The sequence below is a fragment of the Desmodus rotundus genome, chromosome 6 (genome assembly GCF_022682495.2).
Source record: "Desmodus rotundus isolate HL8 chromosome 6, HLdesRot8A.1, whole genome shotgun sequence".
Lineage (NCBI taxonomy): Eukaryota > Metazoa > Chordata > Mammalia > Chiroptera > Phyllostomidae > Desmodus > Desmodus rotundus.
The window spans coordinates 85,562,073-85,578,101 of NC_071392.1; the positions used below are offsets into that span (position 1 = coordinate 85,562,073).

At 46.9% G+C, this 16,029-nt stretch overlaps 1 protein-coding gene across 7 annotated transcripts in view; it reads right to left on the reverse strand.

The window, feature by feature from the left end:
• Positions 1-16,029, reverse strand: part of KEL (Kell metallo-endopeptidase (Kell blood group)) — a 171,567-nt gene that overhangs the window by 11,063 nt on the left and 144,475 nt on the right. Inside the window, exons 5-13 of one of the 7 annotated variants that reach the window (XM_053925930.2) lie at positions 7,700-7,867; positions 6,792-6,895; positions 6,348-6,489; positions 5,882-6,058; positions 4,248-4,372; positions 3,790-3,936; positions 843-905; positions 561-749; positions 195-343 (exon numbers count right to left, since the gene is read on the reverse strand). In XM_053925930.2, coding sequence (XP_053781905.1) covers positions 195-343; positions 561-749; positions 843-905; positions 3,790-3,936; positions 4,248-4,372; positions 5,882-6,058; positions 6,348-6,489; positions 6,792-6,815 — 1,016 coding nt within the window. In that variant the 5' untranslated portion in view covers positions 6,816-6,895; positions 7,700-7,867. Of the gene's footprint in view, positions 1-194; positions 344-560; positions 750-842; positions 906-3,789; positions 3,937-4,247; positions 4,373-5,881; positions 6,059-6,347; positions 6,490-6,791; positions 6,896-7,199; positions 7,364-7,388; positions 7,678-7,699; positions 7,868-16,029 lie in introns of those variants that run through there. The other 6 variants (XM_045182080.3, XM_053925931.2, XM_045182078.3 and 3 more) reach the window with 6 other exon arrangements.

The window sequence follows — 16,029 nt, forward strand, 5'->3', positions numbered from 1 at the left end:
GTTTTCCCTTCCCCACGAACCCCAAGCCTCCCAGCCTTCCTCCACTCCCTCTTGGGCTGTCCACCCACCCCCTTCTGTGGCCCATGTGTCCAAGTCTCTCCTGTTTTTTTGGGAGGCCCTCCTCAGCCTGCATTCTCCAAAGTCTTCTGTATCCCTAAGACCTCTGTACCTTCCTGATCCCACCTGGCACCAACCTGTGGCTTGACAGCTGTTCTTCCAACAGTTGTGACATGTTTTTCAAATAATCCAGGTCATGGACCACGATGGTCTGGGAGGGGCTCAGGAACATCTGTGCGAATGTCGCTTGCAGGCAGGACAACCAGTCAATGGCAGGGGCCATTTCCTTAGAAGAAGGACACAAAGGCTGAGGGGAACAGGAAGAAGGAGGGGGGAAAGGAGAAGGATTTCCCTACCTCCCAGGTTTGAGAGGAAGCAGGGAGGGGGTGATTAGGGATGGAAAGGAATTGAGGGAATGAGGAGGAAGAAGACAAGGAGGTGAAGAAAGTTTGGGGGAGGGAGACCTTCACGCCCATGCTCCTCCAGTCCCCAGTTCAAGTCACCTGCAGCTGGTCTATAGTGACAATCTGGAAGAGCTTTTCCTGTGCCTGCTGCTGTTCCAGGGGCCTCAGAAACTGGAACAGCTGTGAGGTAGTGGAGATGGACAAGGACGCATGCTGTTGCACCTGGCCCGGGTCTCCTCCCAGCAAGGTCCCCAGCTGGTTCAGGTAAGTCAGGTACTCCCGCACGATCTAGGGGAGGGGTAACCTCAGTCATGGCCACCAGCAGCCCCGCCTTTCTCCTAGCATCAGTGGTCAAGCCCTTTGTCCGCCACTCCATCTTACCTGGGCATAGATCTTCTGTTCCTGCTTTTGCTTGAGGGGAACGTCAAACTCTGGCTGGTCTATCTGGACACAAGAGAGACTGGAGAGAAGTGGGTAGTGTGGAGGAAGGAGAGGACAGATTTGGGGACACGGGGTCTGTGCCATGCAAGATGGCCTCAGGAAATGGAATGAAGAGAGTGCAAAGAAGGAAGGAGAGTCCAAAGAAAGGAAGGGGCCGGGGGCAAGGGGCATGGAAGGAAAGAGTCCAGACAAGGAACTGTGGAGAGAAGGTGGGCATTTCAACCAGTTTTGGGGGTGCTCAGCAAGAGAAGCCTAATAGTCCATGTCCTGAAGGGAACCACTTCTGTGCGAGGGCCAGGTCTGAGTGCAGGGGTAAGATGCCCCTCCAGGTGCAACATTGAAGAGGTACTAAAAACTGACTATCAAAATCACTAATATCTTAACTGATATTTTTAAAAATCATAATGAATGCTAAAAATCCATGCTGAATAAAACAGCAAGGCTTTGGTCACCGTGGGTGGTGGTTGTTGTTTTTCCCAAAACCCTCAGTGTACTTTTGATCTGCTTTTTTGAAAAATTGTAGATGTTTTCAAAGAAGTCTACGACAGAGTTTTAATCCACTTTGAAAAAAGTTACCTTTTTTCAAATAATCCACGATGAACAGAAATGTGATATTTTGTTCATCATGGATTTTTGCACTGACCTTGATTTTTAAAACCTATTCCTTAAAATACGGTTTATCTTGACTACTGAGCTCTGGGTACCCTCCTAAACCTTGCAGCCCAGTGGCTTGCTCACGTGCCTGGCCTCAACTCAGCTCTGGCACTGGCATGTCCTCAACTCTAATCTGAAGATTCTTTCTCCCACACTTTTCCTCTTCCTTTTCCCACTTCAATATCCACCCCCACCAGCCTGAGCTCTGTGTGTGTCCCTACTTTGAAAAAACTTTCACCTGACTCCTTTGTCACATGTTATGTCCAAACTAAAGAACTACGTCATCTGTACCCCTGCTTCAGCTTCCTCACCTTCCTCAGAACCTGTGCAGGGCCCGTGACCATTTCCATAACCATTGCTGATATTATCTCTAGGAGGATTCCAGTGCTGCCTCCTCATTCCTTATTCTCTGAGTTCAGAAGCTTTAGGATCTGAGATGAGCCGTTCCTCTAGAAACTGGCTCCTCTCCTGTCCATGCTGGTCTGACTCCCACCTCACTGCCTGTTCTCACCCTTCTCTGCCCCTACCCCCTCATTGGGCTGTGCCCTCTGTAGTCCATTCTCCCTGCCCATTCTTCTCCCCAGAGGTCACCCAGCCTCAAGTTGATAGTAACCACCCTCTTCCTATTCACACCGAATCAAAACTGGGGTCAGGGGAGGGTCATTTTCCGATTTCTCTGCCTCCTTTATGTATATTCAATCTGTCACCAATTCCTCTGGACCATGACCACAAGGATAAAGCCACCTAAACCTTTGGGCCATCCTGGCCTTTCCTTTCCATTTCTACTGTGAGCATCTTAGTTCATAACCTCAAAATTGTTCAATTCCTCAGCACCTCCAGGTTGACCTCCCAAACTGCTGACTCTACTGAAACTCAGTGTCCAACCATTGTATTTGAAAGCTCTTCTTTTTTTTTCCTATTGTCAACAGTTATCATCTCAGTCTGGCTCCTTAGGTATGGAATAATTAGTCCAACCTCGTATCTTCAGGCTTCCTTTTATGTCCAACTGCATATCCCTCATAACCCCTGTTCACCAGACCTGCCTCCTCACTGAACCCACAGAGGAATCAGACCATCCCAGGGTCTTCCCTCAGCTCAGGACTTCCCCCCTCTGCCCTTTGCTTGCCCTTTAGCTTCACCTTTACCTGTGTAAACCAACCCTGCCTCAGGGCTCAGCTCCCATTCTCCCCTCTCTGAGCCTTTCCTTAGCCATTTCAGATCTTAACTGATCCCCAAAGGCCATTAAAGTGCTGGGCACCCCCTTCAGAAATGAAGTCTAGGACACCCCATACTTCTTGTATATTTATCCTCTCACAAATCTGACATTTTTGAGAATGGAGTCAAATGCATAGCATTACACTGCCTACCACAATACCAACGCCCCCAGTGTTTTTATTTATTGATTTGCTCAACAAACACCTGGTCTGGGCCTCTAGCTGCCTGGCCTTGTGCTGAGAAACAAAGGTGAATAAGGAGTAGCCTTGTTTTTAAGAGGCTTATGGTCTTCAATACAGTGTTAAATGCTGAGAGCTTGGGTAAGGGGGGAGAGTGGGGTTCCCTAAGTCTAGCCAGGGTATCAGTGAAGAATTCTTAGAAGAGATAACAATGTAAGCCAAAATTTGAAAAATCTGTAAGTTTTCCAGGCTGAGTGTAGGAGACTGGGGAGTAGTGTTGCAGGCAAAGGGAGTCGTGTGTTCGAAGGACAGAGGGGCTGTGAGTGAGCATGCCTTGGAGTTTAAGGGGCAGCAGAGATGTGGCAGAAGATAAAGCTAGAGAAGTCTGTAGGAAGCAGACTGTAAAAGAGACTTGCAAGGTTTCGCTAAAACAATGAAGAACTAGGTCCTGATGACCTGGTGAGTCAGTGAAGGCATGAAGACGTTTACACAGCAATAATAGCATAATTAGCTCTCCATTGAGAAAGTCCCTCAGAAGAGAATAGAGTAAATAAGAAAAGGGTAATATGGGACATAGGAAACTAGTTAAGAAGCTCTGGGGTAATCTGATAAGCAAGGAAGACCAAAACCACTTCTGTCTTCCCAGGACCAGCCTTGCAACTCCTTCCCCTAATATTGCCTAGTGCCCCTGACTCTCACATAAATAATTTGCCCTAAAGATAGGTCTTTTCCCTACATTGCACATTTATCCTGTCTTCCCAGCCTTCCCCTGAGAGATGATAGACTAGAATTCCAGGCAGTCCCAGGTCTCCCCATGTTTTTACCAGGACATCTCTCACCTGGATTATTGGCGTGTGTGGAGGGGTGGGATGAGGCCCCAGATAAGCTCTGAAGAATGGGAAGTGATCGTACTGACTCATCAGAAGTCTCAGAGTTCGGTTGAAATCTAAGGAAGTCCAGTTACTAGAGACTGGCCAACCTCCAAGCTGGGAAGAAGAGAGAAAAGGCTTCAGCATACCGGCCTCCTCTCTCACACCTGTCTCCCATTCCTCAGATAGGTGCTACTTCCCGACTTCTACTTCTACTCTGATTGCTCCAGAACTCCACCTCTCTCCTTCTTTCTCCAGCCTCACCCAAGGTCCTAATACTTCCACAGGGCATTGCCATTTCCATCTCCTTCCTACATCTTGGGGATCCCTAGGAAAGACACCCGCCCTCTAGAAAATAAAATGGCAGCCCTAAGCATACATTGGTCCTATGTAACATGCATCCAGAGAAGTCATGCCCCACGTCTCACCTCCTCAATCACCTGTCTGAGGGGACCAGACCCTGCAGCATCAATGGCATCTGTGTCCAGGCAGGAGTGGTAGAACTGGAAAGCTTTCTCCTCCCCAGACCCTGGGGGCCAGGACTGGGGGGCCTCTAGAAAAGAAACACGGGCAATTACAGGAGTGAGGCCCCCATAGAGCCAAGCAGAGAAGGTGTGAGGCAGGGAACTTATAGGGAGGAAAGGAAACTCGAGGGGAAAGGGAAAGGAGTGGAGGAATGGAGAGGTGAGGACATTTGGGGATACGGAGGACTGTCCAATCTGGACTGGACCACCTAGTTGGAGGGGTCAAAGCAGGGAAAAGAGTGCAGAGAAGACAATGAAGAAAATAAAGGGAGGGTGAGGAATAAAATAAGGAGGAAAAGACACGGAAGAAAAGGAAGAGAGAGGAATAAGTGGGATGTGGGTAAAGGAGAAAGGGTAGAACCAGAAGGCAGGATGGAGATGAACAGAAGAATTAGAGAACTCAGAGGGACTGAAGGGAGAAACATGCAGAAGGAAAGGTTTGGCAAAGAGAAGAAACTGGACAGGCTCTCCTAGTCCAGACTCCTCACTCTTTGATTCCCCCCCTAAATAAACAAACACGTGACAACAACCCAAATGCATGCCCATTGGGATCATGACCCTCTAACATCCAGCACCTCGCCCTCGGCCCCCCTGATAGCTCTTCATTCCATGGTGGGCGGCAGAATTTGTCCTAAGCCTATTGTTTCTTTTCCTCTCTGTGCCTTATTTCAAAGCATGGCCCCCACCAAGGGTGAGCCTACTTCTACTCTTTCTGCATCCCAAGGAGGGGAGAGGGAGGCATTTATTTCTCCCAAATTTCAGTTGGTGCTGCCAACACACTGTCCAGGTTCCTTTGTACTGGCAATGCATGCCACTCCTAAACATTTCATATTCCCAAGTCCTCACCACCACCCACCAGCTTCCTGGGACCCATTTCCAACCCCCCAGGGGGCCTCAGTTCCTCCCTCATTGTTTTCCTCTCAGGTCTTTTCTCCACCATCACTATCTACAGGATTCTTCTTTACTCCCAGGGTTTTTAACTTGGCTCTGCTCTTCAAGCAGATGCATTCCCTTAACACAGCTATAGAAAGTCCGCTGTGTCACTGGTCACCCAACTCTGCCACTTCCTTACCTTTATCTCCCATTGTCCCTCCCCATTATCCCACTTCCTCAAGATCAAGAAGAGTTTGAAGGCTAGAGGTTGAGAGTGATGGAGAGAGGAATTCAAGTGTAAAAGCTCTGGGGAGATGCTGGTGGGGAAGGTACCATGCACAGGACAGGAATGGAAAGTGTAAGGGACATAACAGAGAAGATGGAGCTTGGTAACCGGGAGAATGTGGAGAGAGCAGTGTGGTCAGGAACAAGCAGGAAAGGAAAGAGGGTTATGGGGATTAAGCCAAGACCAGTGAGGGACCAGAGAGACAGATGAGAGGAGGTGCCTGAGGCAAAAGGTACTGAGAGAGAGCCACAAACCTGGGAGCTGGCTGGGGGTGGTGCAGACCAGCTGTCCCACAATCACACAGGTGTGGGAGGTGTGATGGCTCTAGGCTCAGAGTCACCCATTTGCACAGAGAGTCTCTGCCCGACTCCTTACTTACCCAGTATCCTCCGAAGTCGGCTCTTGTTCTCCTCAGCAAGGGCTGGAAAAGAATTACTGGCTCCTTTGGCCTCTGCACAGGCGAAACTGAAGAAGTCGGTGCAGGGAGGCGCACTGGTGTTCCCAAAGGCCAGGTAATAGTCCCGGAGATGCAAGCATGCGGGCATCTCACAGGGGCCTGTGAGGGAAAGCTCAGAGCTGGGAAAGAAGAGAGAGGCGAGGGCTCCCCCAAGGGGCTGGGCAAAGGAATGCTGGGTGAGGACCAAGGAGAGACCCTGGTGAGAAGGAAATGATCTTGCTGGTTTCTGGGGGTGTGAGTCAGGGGGAAAGGACTTGGGAGGGGGTGGACGGGAGGGTCAAGATGAGTGATGGATTAAGTTGGGATGCATGGAGCCTCAGGTGATGGACGGATGGGGACCATGACTGAGGGAGGGCTGATGGGTTTAGGGTTCCAGGATCCTGCTTACTAGGCCCACAGCTCCAGAAGATGTAGAACAAAAGCACAGAAGAACCGAGAAGCAGGCCTAAAAGCAGGACAGCTGTTAGCAGCCTCCTGGCTGGGGTCCACCGTCTGCTCCCTTCAGTGGGCTGCTCCTCTTCTGGGGGTCTCTGTGCATGCAGGGAGCCAGGGAGTGAGAAACACAAGTGGGAAGGGATTGGGAGGGCAGGGTCAGGGAAAGGGAAGAGGAGAGGAGAAAGGGGAGAGAATAAAGAAGTTAGTGCCAGGGCCCCCTTGTTCAGAGATCATTCTCCTCGTTCTCCCTAAACACAGCCCTGTACAGACCCTGGGAGATGCTCAGACAAGGGATGCTGCCTGTCCTGTGTAACCTCAAGTAGGCTGTGAGGGGTGGGATGTTAGAGCTGGAAGGGTGTCACAGATTTACCCAGCACAGGTCAAGGACATCACTTACCTCCTGGCTCCAGAGAGTCCCCATTCTACTCTCCCAGCTGGGTCCCCGTGGTTCCCTCCGCACTTGTCCCCACCCTCTGGAGGTGAGTGAGCAGGAGAGAGACGCTGGTTCAGGAAGGGGGGGGTACATTAAACAAGGTTAGATCAGCTCATTTGACACTTTCACCCACCCACTCCACCCCCACACATTTTCCTCCAGGGCAGCTTCTCACATGGACTGCAGAATCAGCCTGTGCCCTAGACGCACCACTAGGCCCTATCACCTCCTGTCCTTTCTCCCTTCTACTCTCCAAGCCTCTCACATGCCACCCCTCCAGTGGGGACAGGGCCTTCTCACACAGCAGCCACCCCCACTCCTCAGCCAAGGCCTCTGACTCCAAAAAGAAATGGTTTTCTCCAGAGGACTTGCCTTATGTCTGTCTGTCCGTCTGTCTATCCTTTTCTCTGGTTGCCCAAATCCTTCCTGGTTCTGTGCTGAGCGCTGACTGTGAAGACTGGGATCCAGGAAATGGCCTCCCTCCTCCTCCCACCCCAGTTTGTTGGTCCTGGAGAAGGGGCACTTCTACAACTCACCACCCCCCCAACCCCATATACACACCATTGGCCTCTGGGTGGAGCCTGTTATCAGGCCAGAGACACCCTGGCCTCTCCTCCTTTATCTCAGCTTCTCAGGGGAGGCACAGCGGGAAGTCTTCACTCACCAAGCAATCGACCTTGCCCTTGGGAGGCATCTCTTGCCCTGCTCTGTGCCCTTTGCCAGAGTCTCTTGTCTTTCTAATGTTCAGACATAAGTCATGTGCTACTTCCTGATATGTCAAGTTCCCCAAATTAGTCTCTGGAACATCCTTATTTGTCTGAAAGTGAGTGGTAAACATTATTCACAGCGAAGGAAAGGAAAACCCTACTAACCCCAAACTCTCTTTAAAAAGTCCCCATTCTCCAATGTCTTAGCAACTTCTTAGCTTCTTCTTATATTCCACTGAGATGTGAGACAAACCACGAGTGGAAAAACAGGTTCATCATTTCTCATCCTTTACTGCGGAGATGATCTGATATATTGTATTGCTGTTAGAAACTCTGAAACACATGCACATGATGATAGCTATCATTGGTTGTTGGCCTATGATATGCAAAACGTACATTAGTCCTACACTAATCTGTCAAAGGAGGCTTGGTTATTTTGTTTTATGGATGAGGAAATTGGAGGTACAGATTGAGTAGGAGACCTTCCCAAGATTACATGACTAGTAACTGGTAGAGCCCAGATTGAAATCAACCCCAGGCTGTCTAGATCTAAAACTCCTGCTCTGCACTAGATCACATGATCTTTATCTGTGAAATACAGAGTATATTCACCGAATCTATCAGATGGAGAATGGTAGAACCGAGCCACGCAAAGGGTTGGAGCGCAGGGAAGGTGTGGCCTGTTGAGAAGGGACCACCTCGGATTGCCTTGCTGCTGGGAAGGGGAGAGGGACAGAAGACCAAAATGGTAAGGTCAACATTTGAAAATAAAGGAGGCAGAAAGTTACAACCAAGGATGCAATATTTTCTAGGTAAGGTGCTGTGTGTGTGTGTGTGTGTGTTTAAATAAAGGTAAGGAAATTAAAGAATTGAATTGTGGGGGGAAGGGAGGATGGGAAGAACTAAAAGTAATAGCTCCTTGTCCTGGTGTGTGCAACATAATCAATCAGTAACCAGTAAGTGTTATGCGTAGCAGATGCTCTAACTTAGGAATGAGGGCATCAGGCCAGGCAAAGGTATGAATCTTTGGTCTCCATGGAGACAAGATACTGCTAATAGCTATCTATGCAGACTTCCCCAGACTCTCGTATTGGATATCTTCTTGCTGAGTTGAAAGTTCTTGCCAAGCCAATAGCTTCATTGCATACCTAGTTCTTGAACTCAAGACATCTTGCTGATGACTTAGTATCTAAACTCAGCCTTGATTTTTGAGTTTTTCTATTGATGGTACTCAAATGATGTCTATCCTGTAATTCCCATGTAAGGCTCACCTGGGGGTATTAGCCAGCTAGTGTCGGAGATCGAAAATAAATGTCTGTGGGTGTGGAGCTGGATTATAGGGCCTTACATGAGTCTGCCAGGAGTTGAAGATCCACGATGTGAATTTAAGGCAAAATCCTTAGACTATATATAAGCCTAAATCTGTGCAAGCAAGCTCAGGCACAAACTCTGATGGATAAGTGTTAGGCCTAAAAGAGGGGACAGAGGCAATAGTCAGAAGCATAACCGGAAAGAAATTAACTGGTCATGGTCAATGTTAAAATCATTAGTTTTGGAAATTTTTTTCCCGCAAAAGTAGGGTGGCATTGTGACCATTTACATGAGTGGAAATGCTGGTTTGAAGCTCACAGATAAGAAAACGCCACATTGCCACGTGGCCTGAGATGCCGTGCGATGCTCCAGGGCACACGTGACAAGGGCCACCGTTCATGTGATATGAGTATTTGTAGGCATTCCTCACATAGAAGACTGGCCTATTGGGTTCCTGGCATTTCCTTTCTATGTAGATTTCTGCTGGTCTCATATAAGGCACCAATATTGCTACTGCCACACTGGTGAACCAAGCCCCTTACCCTCGCTGGAGAGGGTGTGAGGTTTTCAATAAAGTGGGTGTGATGGTTTGGATTTCTTATCTAGCAACTATTCACTACTCCTCCCGTCCCACTAGGAACAAAACGCTTCTCCTGGTGACACTGAGGTTGGGCTTGGCCATGTGACTTACTTTGACCAATGGAGCATTACTAACCATGATGCAAATGGAAACTGAGTCTTCGAATTGCTTACATGATTTGGCTTGACTTTTGTACCCAGGTGATCCTTTATGGGAAATCATGGCTTGCTTAGCCCCTGCTCCTTCCCTGCCGGAGTCCCTGAACAAACACGTGCAGCAGACTTGCAGAAACCTACATCCTAGATTCAAGCCCATCCACATGCAACCTGGAGCACAGTGGAACACAGCCTACATCAATTGGACAGCAGTCAACACACGGACCTTTGGACAGGAGAATGCCTACTTTTGTAACCATTGGGTTTTGAGCAATTTGTTACGAAGCATTATTATGGCAGTAGTTGACTAAGACAGCAGGCTTAGCGAGGCCGTATACAAATTCTTTTTTGAGGATGCATACATTGAATTGATACCTGTGTGGACTGGAGTTCCCTGTGTTCAGCACATTTCTCTGTGCCCTTCTGAAACTGGGAAGATTGGTAGCATGGAAACATGCCCAGAAAACTAACGGACAAGATTCTCCTGTTGAGATGCGTCAACATGTACACATTCGAATTTCAGTCTTTGGGTATTACCTTCAAGTTTCTGCCATATTCAAGTACCAACCCCACTATTATTGAATAACGTTTGATGGGCTTACTAATTTAATTAAGCAGCAATTGCATATTCTTGTTCTCTTCCTATATCTATAAAAGAAGTGTATATGTTAATAAAAATACTAAAAGTAGTCCTTTTACTTGTTAGTTAAATTTTTTTCAAAAACTGTAAATTCCTTTGTCCAAAGGTGATCCCCAACTCTTAATATAGCTTCCTTTGAAAAAGTAATTAGAATGTCCCCAAACCTGTACCAGTGATCTGTTTCTTCCTCCTCTTTTCAAACCTCCCAGCACTGCCTGGGACATCAAGGTTTATCCTCTTTTATCCAATAAAACAACTATGGGAGAGTTACACAATGGAATACTATTTGGCCATAAAAAAAAATTTACCCTTTGTGACAGTATGGATGGACCTAGAGAACATTGTGCTAAATGAAATACGCCAGTCAGAGAAAGACAAATGCCACATGATTTCACTCATCTGTGGAATCAAATGAACAAACTGACCTAACGAGGAAAATGGGGACAGACTCATAGATAGAGTGCAGTGTGACAGCTGGGGGGCTGGCGGAGGTTAGGGGGTGGAGGGATTGAGCGAAAAAGAAAGAGGACTCATGGATATAGACAACAGTGTGGGGATTGCTGGGGGAAGGGGCTGTATAAGGGGACTAAATGGTAATGGAAAAAAAATACAATAAAGATTTTTTTAAAAGGCTTATCCTGGGGTTTATGGGGAGGTTGCTTCTTAGCTGCTGTCACTGAAATCAAGTGATCTTCAAAGTGAATTGCCAGCGGATGTACACACCTGAGAGTGCCACGATAGTAGATAGTAGATGAACGTCCCAACCTTGATTTTGATACGTAACCACTGCAGATGGTAGCTGATTACATAGACAGACAACAAAGGCCACTATCTTCAAAGGGGGAAATTGGATGTCTGTCAGAGAGTTTGGAGAATAACAGCCCCAGGCAGTCATGGACCAGTGGTCAAGCAGTGAGGGACAGTTAAAAGAGCTCAGATCAAAGAAGGTTCTGGCTAGGAAGAGACTTCCAAAAACAGAATTTTCACCACCGAGAGGCTCAATAGCGAAGACTTCCCAGCTCTGATCATTAGTGACTTTTTAACTTTGGACAAGTGTATTGTTCTTTCGTGTCCTCTCATGTGTAAAATGGGGGAGATAATAACTCTTAGGATTACTGTAAAGACTGGATTTGCTAAGATGTTGGAGAATGGGACACAGCAGCAGGCACAAGACGCGCATCTACGCACACGCCCCATCCGCGTACTTTCCACGCTCTGTGGATCCCACAGAGCGAGCTGGCCATGAGCTGACTTGGAATGCACGTGCTGCAGGGCTTCCTGCCGGAAGAGAGGCTGCCCAGAAAGAAGAGGCTAGACAAACACCCTTGGGAGAAAAAATTAAGGCAAAACTAAGAACGGTATGCCAAAGGAAGGATAATTCAATTTGGAGGACTTTTGGTCAGAAGTTCCCAGTGAGAATGACTCTGAAGAGCCCACAAGAGTATTCCATATGAAAGAGACAACGTTGGACTTCAGTCTCATCCAGAGGGCTTCAACACCAGATTAAAAGTAAAACTTTTTCCATCCTTACTTCTCCCTCTTCTCAAGCATCCATCTGGAAGGAATCAAAACTGAAGCTGTCAGTTAGAAAAGAGATAGGTAGAGAAAGAGAGGAGATTCTGACCACGACCTCCATTTCCTACTGCAGCCTTCAAAAGACATTTTGAAAGAGACCATGTCCCAGAGTCTTGGTGGTAGACTGCCCTTTCTATTACCTAAAAACCACTGGGGGAGTGCTTCTTATCTAAAGTACGTGGAGAAAGCCCCAGGACGTGCCCAAGACCTCACTCAGAGGTGGTAAACAAGCTGAGGGAACTGGTTTTGCAGGAGTAGTGGTTGGAAAGACTGAAGACAGTTCTGCTTGCACCTGGCTGAATCTCGCTCGATTATCCCACAGTCACATTCACTCCGTGACCAAGGACAAGGAACTTCCTTGTTTCATCAAGTAGAAAATGAGAGAATCATACTCATGCATTATTTCAATTCAATCTGCCTTATTAACACAGACGTCATGAGACATTTAGCACTGGATGGTCCTCAGGAATGTTCAGTAGGTCTTCTGGGTTGTATAAAGGATTAATGAACAACGATTTTCCCATTTAGAGCAATAGAATACCAAACAATGGGGCAAGTGTTGTGGCCTTCCTCTGTGAAGCTTTAACACGCGCACACACACACACACACATGGGAAATATGACTGCCTTGTTTGGAAGTGTGCCCATGATTTATTGCTCCATAATAAACAACCTCAAAATTGGGGGCTTTAAAAAAATAATTTGGGGGCTCTTCATTCCACAGTTTAGCAAATGAAGTGCACCGGGAGTGTCAGCTGTGCTCATCGATGTGTTTGGTTTCACATGGCAGGCCAGCTCAGGACCACCCAGTCCAGAATGGTCTCACCTTTTGGTGGTTGGCTGGGACTCCTGGCCAGAGTGCCTGAGACCTCCTCCAGGGAGTGCATGCCAAAGCCAATGCAGGCTCATTCCCTCGGCAACTGCATTTCAAAAGAGCAAGAGTGGGAGATGCAAGGCTTGGAGACCTAGGTTGGAAATGTGTATAATATCAGTTCTGCATATTCTGTTGGTCAATACAAGTCCCAAGGCCGGCCCAGGTTCGAGGGATAGAAAAATACACTCTTATCATTTGAGGAGAAGTGTAAAGAATTAGCATGTCGGTTGAATATGCCGCAGGACGAAGGAAGCCTTCCCCGTGAGGCAACAGGTCATAAAGAGATCACTGAGCTAGCAATCAGAAACCCTGGCTTTCAATCCTACGTTTTTCGTTTTTCGTAAACTAGGTGTGTGATTTTTCACATCCGTAAAATCTAGTACTCAAAGCCTATGATTCTAGGTGTCTGACTTGATCTCTCTTTCTTTTATGGGGGCCTTAGAAGTTTCTATAAGTTTAAGGCCAGAGTACAAGTATCGGCTTTTTAAAGATAACCATAGACCACACAAGGAACACCCTAAGCCCCTGGGCCCAACTCCTGACAGTTCCAGCCTACGAGATGTGGGAAGTGTCATGCAGTAGCTATTTGGAAACTTTCCCAGGAGATATTTTCCCATTCTTTTCCCTCTCCATTTATTCTGTCCCTTCCTCCAGTCTGTTTCCTGGAAGGCATATGCCTCATGGATGATAAAGATGAGGTTTTCCCTCAAGGGATGGCAGACTGGGGAGCTGGAAGGAATCCAGTGTGTGTGAGTGGCTGTGGACTTAACGGAGCTGAGTGGCCCTACCAGCCCTGAACTGCGTCTCTAGGGACTTTTTCTGAGAGAAAATTACTGTTTTCTTTAGGCTATGGTTGCTTTTTCTCTCTCTCAGAGTTGACTCTAGTCTTACTAATGAGCAGATATCATTACCCAAGACAAATGAGGTTAATATCCACCCACCCAGGGCTGTTAGATACAGATCACCATGCTGTGAACTGTACAGCTCTCAGGGTTGCCAGTGACGTGGACTAGGATGGGAATGAATTTCTGTAGGTTGTGCCATGAGGCAAACCTGCAGTTAAGAACCGGCATGATGTGAAAACAGGAAGGAGCTCTCATACTGCTATGTTGTTCCTCTAATGCTTGCCGGTTCACCCAGAGACCTGTCTATCATTGTTCAAACTGTTCAACTTGGCAGTATTTTTATGAGTCTTTAACAGTTAGAGTCCTCCCAGGAAAACGGAAATCACTCTAAGTATTTCCAGCAGAGGACATTTAATACCTGTAACTGGGTACACAGATGATAGAATTGAGAAGCCATATGGGTGGGGGGACAATGAGACAACCCCCACATCATCAATATTAGAAAACAATTACAGCCCTTAAGCCTACAGGAACAAAGAGGAGGAGGCCTTTACTGGAGCTGGGGCCACCCAGCAGAAGGTGGAATCATCCTGGACATGCACAGCAAGCTGAGACCACAGGAGAAAGCCGCCCAGTGGGAGCTGTAGCCATCAGGGAGATACGGCTGCCTCTGGAGGTGCCCTTTGAGCACAGAGAGAGAAGGGGAAACACCCTGCACAGTGGTGCAGCCACCTTGGAAGACAGTTTGGTGGTCACTAACAGAACTAAACATCAAACTCCTTGGCATTTACCCAAAGGAGTTAAAAACATGTCCACACAAAAACCTGCACACAGATGTTTATAACGGCTTTATTCACGCCAAAACATGGAAGCAACCAAGATGTTCTTTAGTAGGAGAATGGACAAACTGGCGATGCACATCCAGACAATGGAATATTCTCCAGTGCCATAAGAACTGAGTTATCAAGCCATGAAAAGACATAGAGACACTTAAGTGAATGTTACCAAGTAAAAGACGCCAACCTGAGCCCTGGCTGGGTAGCTCAGTTGGTTAGAGCGTCGTCCTAGTATGTCAAGGTTGTGGCTTCAATGCCGAGTCAGGGCACATACAAGAATAAACCGATAAATGCATAAATAAGTAGAAAAACGAATCTCTCTCTCATTATGGGGGAGGGAGTATAGGGATTACTCCCCCTATAAGCAGAGCACAGAGGAATTTGAGGACAGTGAAACTATACTGCATGATGTTATAATAACAGATACATGCCATTATACACTGTGGAAGCCCATAGAATGCATAGCAAGAGTGAATCCTAATGTAGCTACGACTTTGGGTGATGTTGATGTGTCATTGCAGGCTCATTATTGTGACAGGTGTAGCACCCTGGTAGGGGACGCTGACAATGCAGGAGGCTACATATGCATGTGTAGCGTAGGGAGTAAATGAGAAATCTTTGTACTGTCACCTTAATTTTTCTGTGAACCTAAAACTGCTCTAAAAAAATTAAGTCTGTAAAAAACCAGTATGGTACTGGCATAGAGACAGCTATAGAGATCAACAGAACAGAATAGAGAGCCCCGAAATAAACACGCACAGACAGAGTCAACTGATCATAGACCAGGGAGCCAGGAATACGCAATGTGGAAAGAATAGTCTCTTCCACAAATGGTGCTGGAACACTCAATATCCACGTACGAAAGAGCACAACTGAACCTTTATCCTACACCAAGTGTACTCAAAACAGACTTTAGAAAATGCAAGACCTGAAACTGTGAAACTCCCGGAAGAAAATAGAGGAGAAACGCTTCCTGACATTGGTACTGGCAATAATTTCTTGGGTGTTTTACCAAAAACACAGGCAACTGTGCAAAAATAAACAAGGGGGACTATGTCAAACCAAAATGCTTCTGCCTAGCAAGAGAAACAATCGACAAAGTGAAAAGAAAATCTATCAAATGGGAGAGAATATTTATAAATAATACATCAGAAAAGGGGTTAATATCCAAAATTTACATGAAAACTCATACAACTGGACACCAAAGATCAATACATTAGTAACTAAATAAATAGAACAAATAATCTGATTAAAAAATGGGCAGAGGAGCTGCACAGACATTCCAGAAACATACAAGAGGGCAACAGGCACATGAAAAAAGGCCCTGCGTCACTAATCCTCAGGGGAAGGCAAATCAAAAGCACAACGCAGTATCACCCCCTCTGTGTTAGAAGGGCTACTATCCGAAAGACGAAGGATGAATGCAGGTGAGGCTGTGGGGAAAGGGGGACCCTCCCGCACCGTTAGTGGGGATGTGAATGGGTACAGCCACTATGGGACACAGTATGATGGTCCTTAAAAAATTAAAAATAGAACTACCATGTGATACAGCAATCCCACTTCTGGGTGTATATCCAAAGGACATGAAATCAGGGTTTTGAAGGGGTATCGGCACCTCTATGCTCATTGTCATTACTCACAGTAGATAGAAAGATGTGGAAACAATGGATGAACAGATAA